At 38.7% G+C, this 13,281-nt stretch overlaps 1 protein-coding gene across 2 annotated transcripts in view; it reads right to left on the bottom strand.

Annotated features, from left to right (window-relative positions):
- loxhd1b (lipoxygenase homology PLAT domains 1b) overlaps positions 1 to 13,281 on the bottom strand; it is a 47,613-nt gene that overhangs the window by 22,704 nt on the left and 11,628 nt on the right. Inside the window, exons 12-20 of one of the 2 annotated variants that reach the window (XM_057831792.1) lie at positions 11,258 to 11,344; positions 9,590 to 9,725; positions 9,359 to 9,513; positions 4,060 to 4,220; positions 3,851 to 3,927; positions 2,654 to 2,850; positions 2,394 to 2,586; positions 1,990 to 2,150; positions 1,578 to 1,899 (exon numbers count right to left, since the gene is read on the bottom strand). In XM_057831792.1, the coding sequence (XP_057687775.1) occupies positions 1,578 to 1,899; positions 1,990 to 2,150; positions 2,394 to 2,586; positions 2,654 to 2,850; positions 3,851 to 3,927; positions 4,060 to 4,220; positions 9,359 to 9,513; positions 9,590 to 9,725; positions 11,258 to 11,344 (1,489 nt within the window). Of the gene's footprint in view, positions 1 to 1,577; positions 1,900 to 1,989; positions 2,151 to 2,393; positions 2,587 to 2,653; positions 2,851 to 3,850; positions 3,928 to 4,059; positions 4,221 to 9,358; positions 9,514 to 9,589; positions 9,726 to 11,257; positions 11,345 to 13,281 lie in introns of those variants that run through there. The other variant, XM_057831791.1, reaches the window with a different exon arrangement.

Below are 13,281 nucleotides of genomic sequence, written 5' to 3'. Positions count from 1 at the left end.
TTTGCAGGAAAAACAGCCCCATAGCATGATGTTTCCACCCCCATGCTTCACAGTGGGTGTGGTGCAATTCAGTATTCTTTTCCCTCCAAACACGAGAACCTGGATTCTACCAAAAAAGTTCTATTTTGGTTTCATCTGACCATAACACATTCTCCCAGTCCTCATCTGGATCATCCAAATGCTCTCTAGCGAACCGCAGACGGGCCTGGACGTGTACTTTCTACAGCAGGGGGACACGTCTGGCAGTGCAGGATTTGAGTCCCTGGCAGCGCATTGTGTTACTGATAGTAGCCTTTGTTACTGTGGTCCCAGCTCTCTATAGGTCATTCACTAGGTCCTCCCATGTGGTTCTGGGATTTTTGCTCACCGTTCTTGTTGTCATTTTGACACCACGGGGTGAGGAGGGAGTTGAAAGTCCGTGTTGCCCAACGACAGCCCCAAAACATCACTGCTCTAGAGGAGATCTGCATGGAGGAATGGGACAAAATACCAGCAATAGTTTGTGAAAAGCTTGTGAAGAGTTACAGAAAACATTTGGCCTCTGTTATTGCCAACAAAGGGTACATAACAAAGTATTGAGATGCACTTTTGGTATTGACCAGGTACTTATTTTCCACCATGATTTGCTAATAAATTCTTTAAAAATCAAACAGTGCGATTATATGTTTTTTTTCCCACATTCTGTCTCTCATGGTTGAGGTTTACCCATGTTGACAATTACAGGCCTCGCTAATATTTTCAAGTGGGAGAACTTGCACAATTAGTGGTTGACTAAATACTTATTTACCCCACTGTACGAGCATGGGCTAAGCTACTAACCGGGCATACAATTTGTAAATTAATCTTGTTTCTGAGTTCTCACACAGCATTTTTGGGGTCATTAACATGTTTTGACCCCTGCCACAAAAGTCAAACTGCGCCTATGCCCATATCGTTAGTTGGACGTCATTCACTCCCTTCTTTTCACCGTTATGGGTGTCGCCATTACAGCATGCACCATATTTTCCATCCACATTGAGGAAGCCCATATATAGGATATTTTGGTGGGTAAATCTTGGATGTTTTGTCACAGACTCTATGTTCAACTTTATGTTCAGGTTTTTAATAATCAGTGGAAACACAATGGCTCGTTTGCCACTTCTGATTGGCTCCAAGAAATTGTGAACAGTTGTAGACAATCAAAAGCGGTAGCCTGGTGTAGCACAAATTAATCCGGTGTCGGGTGTCAACGTCGATGCCATCTGGATTTCTTGACACGGTCTTGATGGTGTTTATTTGACCTCATTCAAGTTCATATCCGACTTAACGACAATAGATTTCATGCCCATCCTGTACAGTTGTCATAAAGTAACGATGTCACCATACAGCCCAAATTTAAAGTTTGTAGATATGTAGATTTAAAACAGGCTTATCCGGATGGTGAGATGGGATGTTTTATTATAGGGCCTGTGAGCGATTGCTGTTTTGATGCCAGAATCTAGTACTGCAAGATTTAAATACACTTTGTAGGATTCTTTTTTTCAAGACTGGAGCTTACCCTTTGATCCCCTCTATTCCATAAACAGAGCGTACTGTACCTTCCAGTTCTTCGGCTCCGTCAGGCAGAAGCTCCACCTGCAGCTCGCCATCCTCTTCCCCGCTTGCCAACCACCGCGAGCAGGGGAAGCAATACGTCACCACCACTTCCTGCATCTCCTCCGCTCCTTCCTCTTCTTCATCCTCTTCATCCTTCTTTTTCTTCTTCTTCTTCTTCTTGTCCTCCTTCTTCTTCTCTTTGGGCACCAGAGTCATTGTGATGTGTTTGACCTCCACATTGTCCAGGTACCAGCCGGATCCAATGCCCGAGCCGTCGTGGCCGATGCGGATCTTGAACAACTTACCCACGTCTTTGGCCTCGACCTTGAAGATCAGTAGTGATGATATGTTTACACTTGAATGCAGTGTGATAGAGTATTTTACCAGAGTGGTGAATGTTTGTTAGGCCCATACCTTGAATATGTCTGTTGATCTTCTCTCAAAGTTGTTAGAACGGCTATCTAGCTTGATGACCTCTGTTTTCCCTTTGTCGCCGTAGATCTGGATGAACACTTTGGCATTGGTGCCGGCAAACATCTCATCTCCAGTTACTATTGTTAATTCGTAGTTGATCACTGGGAAAAATAAGAGGCAGCCAAACACGTTATTGCACGTTTTTTGCAAGTTTGATTTAGACTTATTTTGCTGTTTCCGCATAACTTCCACGTGTTTTTTTCATCACTTACATGATGATACAATTTCTATTTAAATGACAAAATACACTTTTATGGAGGATAAGTTTATACAATAGCAATTTATGTCCAGCAAAATCACCATTTCAGGAACAAAAAGCACCATTATTTAAATGTGTCGCATACATTGATGCGTGTCTAGGATCTCGCTGGGGTAAATCTCCACCTCCGTCTTGCCATCAGCTTCTCCCTTGGACAGCCAGCGATGGCATGGAAACATGTAATGCGTTCCACTCAAAGGCGCAAGGATTTGAACGCTGTCCAAGAACCACCCGGCCCGCATGCCTTCGTTGTTGTGGCCGATCATCAGGCGGTTGATCTGAAGTGACAATAAAATGAATGGCCAGCTTTTGGCACTAGGTAGGAAGGTGAAACCAGTACCTCACCTGTCCAATATCAGATGTTTCCACTGTGAAGATGTCAATGCGACCTGTCTCAAAGTAGTTGCTCAGATTGTTGTCAGAGACCACCAGCATCATTTTACTGGTGTCGCCTTTGTCCCCATACAGTTTAACATAGACCGTGGAGTCTGAGCTGCCTCCGGGGATGTTGCCTGTCTTCACTGCAATGTGATATCCAGCATCTGGAGCACGTGCACATGTCAATAAGCACGGATACATCTTAGTGTACAGTGTGTCACAAGAGTACACCCCTCGCATTTCTGCAGATATTTAAGTATATCTTTTCATGGGACAACACAGACAGAATGACATTTTGACACAATGAAAAGTAGTCTGTATGAAGCTTATATAATAGAGTTATTTTATTTTCCCCTCAAAATAACTCAAAATATAGACATTAACATCTAAACCAGTGGTGAGCAAACTATTCCACAAAGGGCCGCAGTGGGTGCGGGTTTTTGTTGCAACCCATCAAGATGACAACTTTTCACCAATCTGGTGTCTTGTAAGTACAATCAGTTAATTGCTGTCAGGTGCTTCTTGTGTCCCCGACCCCTTCATTGGTTAAACTGCCTGTGCTGGATCAGTTGTGACAAAGACCAGGACCCAATGCGGCCCCTGAGCCCGCAAACAGTTTGCTGAAGACATGTCAACAAAGCACATGGATTACTGGAACCATGTCCTATGGTCTGATGGGACGGGCGGGCTTTCTTGTGTACCGTCTTCAGAGAAGGCTTCTTCCTGGGGTGACAGCCATGCACACCAATTTGATGTAGAGTGCGGCATATGGTCTGTGCACTAACAGGCTGACCCCCCCCCCACCTCTTTAATCTCTGCAGCAATGCTGACAGTACTTATGTAACAAGTCACATGACATTTTGGAGGGAAAATGACAAGCAGTACTCAATTTGGACATTTAGGGATGTACGTTTTTTCAAAGGGGTGTACCCACTTTTGTTGCAGGGGTTTAGATATTAATGGCTATATTTTGAGTTATTTTGAGGGGAACATAAATTAACTGTAATATATAAGCTGCACACAGACTACTTTTCATTGTGTCAAAGTGTCATTTTGTCAGTGTTGTCCCATGAAAAGATACAGTATACTTGAATTTCTGCAGAAATGCGAGGGGTGTACTCACTTTTGTGATACATTGTATATGCAAAAAGGTTCTCTTCTTACTGTAAAGACGCTGTCCATCTGAGAATGGGACTAACTCTCGAACAATTTGGCCATCATCTTCGTTGCGATCTAGCCACCTGCACAAAATTCAGTATGTATGTAGTATGTACTGATCTTAATAGTTTTTTCTACAGAATTAAAAATGAAGTGAACATCCATCAAGACTAGCGATTCCATAATTTTTGCCAGGGGTTGTATTAAACACTCACCTGTTGCAGGGGAACTCAATAGCTTGTGCCTCAGCCTGTCCTTCTTCTCTCACAATGACTTTTTCAAGAAACCAGCCGCAGCCGCCACCTTTGCCATCATGTCCAATCCTTACTCTGCGAATCTGCCCGATGGCGACAGCCTCGATAATGAATTCATCCAGCTGAAGATGGAACAGCACAACCAGTTCATACAAATTCTGCTACAGTGGTACCTCGACATACATTCGCTTCGACACACGGTCTTTTTGACATCCGATGTAAAATTTGGCTCGCCATTTGTTTCTATGTTCGACGACATGCTCGAAATACGACGATATTTGACAGCGCTGCAGTTTCTTTGTTTTGCCGGAAGACGGACGCACGGCTGATTTTCTTGTGAGAGAAATTAACACTGGATCGAAAAAGGTTAGTGCAGGTGGAGAAAAAAAAAAAAGGTAACGCTTACCATTGAAATGAAGATGTAAATGACAGCAAAATATGAGCATGGTGTGTGCATCCATGAACTGGATCGACAATAGGGCCGTAGAATATCGATCTCGGCCGGCGGAACTCCTCCGTTCGCCAGTCTTTATAAGTTAAGGTGACAATTGTTGTTGTGGTAACGTATGGAGGTAGATTTGTGTCTTTATTATTCAATCAAAAAAAAAAAAAGTTGCTTCAATCAAATAAAAAGTTGCTTCAATCAAAATATATATTTTCAAACGAAGAAAAAGTCACTTCAATCAAAAAAAAAAAAAAGTGAATGCAAAAATAAATTCGAAACTCAAAAAAATATATTTGAAAACTCTTTTTCTTTGACTGAATTTTTTTTTTTTTTCTGATTCAGGTCAAGTTTTTTTTTTTTTTATTGAAACAACATTTTTGATTGAAGTCATGTAATTTTGCGTTTGGACCACATTTTGGCTAGGACATTTGTGCCTTTATTATTCAATCAAAAAATAACCCGGTGCCCTATATTCAGCTTGGACTCCAGCAGAGTCCAATGGCTGAATGGAGCCCTGGTGGCCATTATTCTAGCTTCATACTTTTATGCCATTGGTGTAGTCACCTGCCACTCAAACATGCCGGAAGTAGCATTGAAGTTGAATCTTTGTGTCAAAATGATTCAATCGAAAAAAAGTGCCTTCAAAACTTTTTCCACTTCAAAAAATAAGTGCGTTCAAAACTTTTTCCACTTTAAAAAAAAATAATGATAAAGAGTTTAAAAGTTTTTGCTTTTCAAAAAAAGTGACACTTCAATAAAAAAATTATATATTTCAAATTAAAGAAAAATATTTTCAAAAAATATATATTTTTGCAAATTATTTTTTTTCTTTGATTAAAAATAGTTTTTTGATTAAAGCAACTTTTTTTGCGATTGAATGATTTAGACACAAATGTCCTACCCATAATATGGCTCAAACACAAAAAGGATTGCTTCAATCAAAGAAAACAGTTTGAATGAAAAATTAAGTGTTCGAATGCGAATTTCTGCATCTCAAATATTTTTTCACATTCAAACCTTTTTTTCTACGATTGAATTTTTAAAATTTTTGATTGAAGTGATTTTTTCTTTTGAAAATATATATTTTTCTGTTTGAAGCAACTTTTTTTTTGATTGAATAATAGAGACACAAATGTCCTGGCCAAAATGTGGTCCAAACGCAAAATTACATGACTTCAATCAAAAATGATGTTTCAATTAAAAAAAAAACAAAAAAAACCCGACTTAAATTAAAAAAATATATTTCAATCAAAGAAAAATAGTTTTCAAATATATTTTTTTGAGTTTCAAATTTATTTTTGCATTCAAACACATTTTTTTTGATTGAAGTGACTTTTTCTTCGGTTGAAAATATATATTTTGAGTGAAGCAACTTTTTTTGGGATTGAATAATAAAGACAAATCTACCTATATAGTAACATCGCCAAAGAAATCGCCAGGTTTTTTTTATCATTTATTCCATCAACTTGTGCAACACAACACGCTGTTGACGCCAGCATCAAAACAGAAAGTAAAATAGAACCGTGCTCTCTTGCTCACCGTCACGTCAGCCCGGCGGTTCGTTCAGGTACAGTAAAAAAAGTCCGCCACATTAGAACCCGATTTGTTACATTATTACAGGTATTATTATTAGTACTATTATCACATTATTTTTATTCATATTTATTTGTTTTGCTGTTTGTAATTGCTATTTGCAATGGTAACAGCAGTATTTATTAAGGATTTAGTGTAGGTTTTTGTGCTGTGGAACGAATTAATGGAATTATAATGTATTCTTATGGGAAAATCCTGCTCGACATACAACCATTTCGACTTACAAACAAGGTTCTGGAACGAATTACCTTCGTATGTAGAAGTACCACTATATTTTAATTCAGTGTACTCTGCTGTTTGGACAAGTACGGCCACTGTACAAATACAGTAAATAAATAATGAAAACATGGAATTTATATTCAAATTCTGGATTTCTGAGGTTGCCAGAATCTTACTCGTGAAAAAATGGGGGAACCGTAAAATACACGTAAAAATTGTGTACGCCTTTGGTAAGCGTGATGAAGAGGACAAAAGTCGAGGCTAGGATAGCTGGAGTTCAGTTTCCTTTTACAGGTTTTTCAGTTGTCTCAAATGAACAGAAGATGACGACACTCAATTAACAACAAAGCAAAATAATATTTGAAGAAAACATGGAACAAAATATCAAATTAAATGAGGACAAAAAGACAGGAAATAATCATTTTAGAAAGTTCAATTGCAAACCAGCCCTGGCCTCCCTCCGCATCAGATGTGAAATAAGAGAAAAAACCCTCTTCTGTGGGGGACCGCCTCGAGCGATGCCCGAGCCATTATTTATGCACTGTAGTTCTTATGCAAATAAGCATCACAGCCATTATACAAGGTTTATCAAAACCAGCGTTGTTAATTTTATTTTAAAAAAGTAATTAATTACAGTTACAAATTACTTCTCCCAAAAAGTAATTGCGTTAGTAACTCAGTTACCTGAATATAAGAGTAATTAGTTACTTGGCAAAGTAACTAGTGATGATTTTATTTTTATTTTTTTTCTCCAAAAAAAAAAAAAAAAAAAAAAAAAAAAAACAGGTCATGCAATGTGAAGTTTAAAGGGTTTGGGGGACAATTGGCCCTAGCCCAATTCTTTACCCTCCACTTAACTAGACACAAGGGTATTGCGGTAACTAAGTAGTAACCTTTGATATGTGTGGAAGTCATTTAAAGTTGTGAATCAACCGTTAAAGTTGTTAAAATTGCTCCTGTTATTGCATTAGTTCCCTTCTGTCTACTTTAAACATGTGTAAGTTTTAAAACTGTTTCATCATTTAAAGATAGATTTAAGTTAAGATTTTTTAGATTAAAAAAAAAAAAAAGTTACTTAGGTTCGCTAGGAAGGATCTCTACATCAGAGCCTTCCTGAGAGGTCTACTGCTTTAAGATGGCGGCTGTTTACTAACGCATGTAGTCCTTAAAACATGTTGCCCAAAATAAATAAAAAAAAGAAGTTACTTAGGTTCGCTAGGAAGGATCTCTTCTTCAGAGCCTTCCTGAGAGGTCTACTGCTTTAAGATGGCGACTGTTTACTAACGCATGTAGTCCTTAAAACATGTTGCCAATGCAGCTGTGGCTAAATTTGCATCTAGTTTTATAATATGATATCTACCATGTCATGTGGGCGTAGTTTGTCGGCTATGGCTGCAGTCAGGTATTATTGGAGCCACCTAGCATAGCGGTTTCAACGGCGTCTTCCCCACTCCTGCTCTGCTCTCTCGTCTCCATGAGTCCGTTTCTCTCAGACTTTTTTTATTCAACCAACTTAGGAACGCATAGTAGCGCACGCCTTTCCCGCCTCAGTAACGGTAACGGCGTTGCCAAGATGAGAAAAGTAATTAATTGGATTACTCACTACTGAAAAAAATAACGCCGTTAGTAACGCCGTTATATTCTAACGCCGTTATTAACAACACTGATCAAAGCACAGATGAAAATACATTCATGGTGTGAATGTACTCTAGGGCTGGGCGATATGGCCTTAAGTACGTATCACGATAAATTGAGCAGATTTACCTCGATAACGATAAATGACGATAAATTCGCCCAAGCAAACTGTTATATAATTTGAAATTTTGAATCAATGCATGGAATACAAATGAACAGTTTCTCGTTAAATTTATTTACCAGCTTTCAATTTAACAATTGCACATGCAGTCTAAACATTAAGTATTAAAAAAATCTTGTAAACAATAAGAATTCTTGTGTGAACATTTATAACAGCTTGTATGACTTGAAAAATATCATCACTTGAATTTCATTAAATTCATTCCGCATTTTTATACACTAGATAGTGGCATACGTTTAGATATTTAGAATAGATACAAATACGACACATCCACCCGCCCCCCAGAAAATATACTTAATTAAAAAATAAAATGTTTCACAAACCTTTCCTTTCTTTTATTCGGCTCAATTATTTACATCTTATGATTTTGGAAATCCTTACAGTATGCAATAAATAATATTCCTGTTCCCAAACACTGTGCTTACTCTACTGTAATTTTTACAAAAAATAAACAATACATAGTTACTCCCTGCCATCTAGGACGAGCCACTTACAAGACTAGCACTGTCGTGTATTACAAATACTGCTTTGAACACATCTTCACAGACAAAAGCAATGACACAGGCTTAAAGAGGTCAACTTTAATTGTGTAAATCACACTTAATGACGACACGATCTCCTGGTTGAAATAGACGACATCCACTTAATTCTGTTGAAGATATGTAATGCTGAGGCAATTTGTCAACTTTCCTTTTAAAAAGAAACGTGCACTGTTTATCCAGTAGATGGGGTCTTGCAGTGTGTCAAACAGTGATTCAATTTAGGGCAATTGCCTTAAAAATGGTTCATTGTTTCAGAAAGCCTCGGTTTTTCCATCCCTATCTGGAACCCGTCAAGAGTTTACTTAATGTCGGGTGAAAGTTTGGCGAAGCTAACTTAAGCCCGACTTCATCCCGTTTACTTGTAGCGTTAGCTGCTAGCGTTAGCAGCTAGCGTTAGCCTACCGGGCTTCTGTTTGATTGGCTTCCTGAAAACCATGTGACTCCAAACGTAAGCACACTGTCTGCTTTCTTAAAGGGGAATGAACATAGCCGAACAACACAGAGTCAAAGCGGGATGAAAAGACTATATTTTCTTCTTTTATTAAATTACCGAATTTACCGACATGGTCAAAATTACGTCGGTCATCGTGAAGAATTTCGGTAATGGTAAATTTTCGGTTTACCGCCCTGCTCTAATGTACTCACATTTCCCTTCTCAAACTTGTTGATGTTATTTTTGCAGTTGACCAGCGTTCGATCTCCCGTGTCACCACGCTCACCGATCATATTGAGAAAAACCGACGCGTCCGTACCACTACCTCCAATGTTCCCGGTGCAAACGGTCACTCTGTACTTAATTACTGCAGAAGAGAACAATAATCAGTCCTTAAGTTGAACAAAAGTTGTTTTATCATGTGTTATTTACTGAATACTTACAAGGCAGTGGGTCAGTAATTAGCCTCCCAGTGGCTGGAAGTTCCCTCACAACCTCATTATCATCTTCATTAGTGTCTAGCCAACGCTCACATGGAAAATTATATTTTTCCTTTGTTAATGTTTTCATCAGAGTCGCCTAATTAGAAGAAACCAGCATTTGAGTATTTAAAATGTGTTAACAAACTAGACATTTTGAGACGAGAAATTTACCTGTACAGTGGTACCTCTACATCCGAAGTTAATTCGTTTCAGGACCTTGTTTGTAAACTGAAATGATTATATGTCGAGCAGGATTTTCCCATATGAATACATTATAATTCCATCAATTCATTCCACAGCCCGAAAACTTACACTAAATCCGTAATAAATGCTGCTGGTACTATTGCAAATAGCAATTACACAGAGCAAAGCAAATAATTTATAAATATAAATTATAATAGTAATATAATAATAATAATGCCTGTAATAATGTAACGAATCGGGTTCTAATGTGGCGAATGTGTTTTGCGATGAGTACCTCAAAACACTGTGTGGCTGACTTGACAGAGTGAGAGAGGGACTTTTTACTTTCACTTTGTTCAGCTGCGGCGGACAGTAGGCATGTTGTATTGCACAAGTTCTGAAATAAATTATTAAAAACCTGACAAAGCTGGCGATTAACACAATGATAATTGTCTCCTTATGTTATAAAGACTGGCGAATGGAGGTCGTCGGAGGACTGTTGAGATCGTAGACATTCTACGGCCGTATTGTTGAGCCAGTTCACGGATGCGCACACCACACTCATATTTTTCTATCATTTCCATCTTCATTTCAATGGTAAGCCTCACCTTTTCCCTTTTTTTCACCACCTGCGCTCACATTCTTGGAACCCATGTTGATTTCTCTCACAAGAAAATCTGCCGTGCATCCGTCTTGCAGGAAAACAAAGAAACTGCGGCACTGTCATACGTACTGTATTGGCCCGAATATAAGACGGTGTTTTTTGCATTGAAATAACACTGAAAAAGAGGGGGTTGTCCTATATTCGCGGTCTAGACATTATACCCATTCACGACGCTAGATGGCGCCAGATATCAATGAAGTGATGTCATGACAGATCTCAGCTACTCTAACCATTCACGATGCTAGATGCCGCCAGATAGCAATGAAGCGATATTCTGTCATGACAGATCTCAGCTACTCTTTTTAGTCTAACCAGTTTGCATTATCTTATTGCAATGTTTTCCTTATTCAGATTTGTTTCAAGACTACAGTTACAGTTAGACTTCACTTTGATGGTTAATGCAGTTATTGCAATTTTGTTGTTCTATCACAATAGATTGGTTTATTTACATTTCAAAAAACAGAAGCCATTCATTTACGAATGCGATTGTACTTTAGTTTACATATTTAAATGTTCAGATATTAAGATTTGAATGAGGCAAAATAAAATGCTTTTTCTCTCAAATATATTGTTATAATCATTTGTTTCGGATGTACTGTAATTATTTTCTGTTAAATCAATTTTATATAGCATATAGTCGGATGTAGAAACAAATGGCGAGTCCAATTTTACCTCGGATGTCGAAAAGATCGCGTGTTGAAGCCATCGTATGTCGAGGTACCACTGTATATCTTATTACATTGTATTGATATATTTATTATCCATTGTTTGGAAGTCCTCACCTTACTCAGATGCCATCCTGCAAAAGGATTTCTCTTCTGATGCCAGATTCGGAGTTTGGTCAAACACCCCAAATCCGGCAGCTCTACCTGTACCAGAGAACGTTATTGATTTATACCAGGCATGCACTTTATCTAAAACAATAGGTGTTGATTGACTGTACCACACTTTTGTTCATAGTTTGGCTCAGTGGCGATTGTTCTAAAACTGCAAGGCCTCAAAGTGTCAAAAAATAAGTGATCAAATGTATACTGTGGTGGGTACATGTCATTGACTAAATATGGGTTACAACACACTCTTTTTTTCTCACTAATACACTTGTGTTGCAATTAGCTTCTTATCACTGTTTATGATGCTGCTTGCTTTTCATTCATTTGCGCAGCTTCACAGTCCTTTAAAACAGTGTGGATGGTGGTGTGTCTCTAGAGTTGAGAGTGCATTGTTCCACCAGAGCAAAACATGACGAGTCATTGGCTAAAGGCTTGGGTTATCTCGCCAGTTGGACGCTGAGTTTCTCTTGGGGTCTATGGGCAGTAGGCATGGCTCGCCTGGCCCTCGACCCTCGCTTCTCTGCATGATGATTGGATGATCTGTCTGAGGCTGAATCCCTTTTTGATTGACAGCGAAACAAGCGAATCAGTGATCTTGTCGTACTAACATCCATGGGAGGCATTTTTCAATGGCGTACCGCAAGCAACACGTCACTTCCGCTCATTAATATTCATGACATTAGCTACTGTTGCTAAGTAGGGACAAGCCACCGTTCGTCCCTAATAGGAAATGAATGGAAATCGTGTACGAAGGAGATGTTTACAGAGCTAAACCTACCAATTCTCTCCGAAAATGATGTGCCTGGTGCCAAATTGACTGGCAAAGATGTGGAAGAACATAAAAATGTTCAGTTAAAGAGATGGCTTTACTGTTGAAGGCTGAAAAAGACGAAAAAAACGAGCCGACCTAAGCATAGCTTTAGCTTTTTTATTGACGTGACTGACAATGACATTCTCATGTTTCAACAAGCTATCCTTTACCATCAGCCCTGTCTTTCTTATATATCCTCTGGTTGTCCTACGTCTCTTACCGTTCCTGGGGGTGATTTAGTTAGCTTTGTGTAGCGATCGCAAATGCTACCCAGTGACAGCCAATGAACGCTTTTAATTTTTTCATTGATAACACATCTTGATCCCATAATTTATTTACACTTCCCCCTTACTAAAGTTGTTTTATATATATATATATATATATATATATATATATGTATATATATGTATATATATATATATACAGTGCCTTGCAAAAGTATTCGGCCCCCTTGAATCTTGCAACCTTTCGCCACATTTCAGGCTTCAAACATAAAGATATGAAATTTAATTTTTTTGTCAAGAATCAACAACAAGTGGGACACAATCGTGAAGTGGAACAACATTTATTGGATAATTTAAACTTTTTTAACAAATAAAAAACTGAAAAGTGGGGCGTGCAATATTATTTGGCCCCTTTACTTTCAGTGCAGCAAACTCACTCCAGAAGTTCAGTGAGGATCTCTGAATGATCCAATGTTGTCCTAAATGACCGATGATGATAAATAGAATCCAAATGTGTGTAATCAAGTCTCCGTATAAATGCACCTGCTCTGTGATAGTCTCAGGGTTCTGTTTAAAGTGCAGAGAGCATTATGAAAACCAAGGAACACACCAGGCAGGTCCGAGATACTGTTGTGGAGAAGTTTAAAGCCGGATTTGGATACAAAAAGATTTCCCAAGCTTTAAACATCTCAAGGAGCACTGTGCAAGCCATCATCTTGAAATGGAAGGAGCATCAGACCACTGCAAATCTACCAAGACCCGGCCGTCCTTCCAAACTTTCTTCTCAAACAAGGAGAAAACTGATCAGAGATGCAGCCAAGAGGCCCATGATCACTCTGGATGAACTGCAGAGATCTACAGCTGAGGTGGGAGAGTCTGTCCATAGGACAACAATCATTCGTACACTGCACAAATCTGGCCTTTATGGAAGAGTGGCAAGA

This window comes from Corythoichthys intestinalis, chromosome 3 (assembly GCF_030265065.1).
Source record: "Corythoichthys intestinalis isolate RoL2023-P3 chromosome 3, ASM3026506v1, whole genome shotgun sequence".
NCBI lineage: Eukaryota > Metazoa > Chordata > Actinopteri > Syngnathiformes > Syngnathidae > Corythoichthys > Corythoichthys intestinalis.
This window is presented reverse-complemented; position numbering and strand designations above follow the sequence as displayed.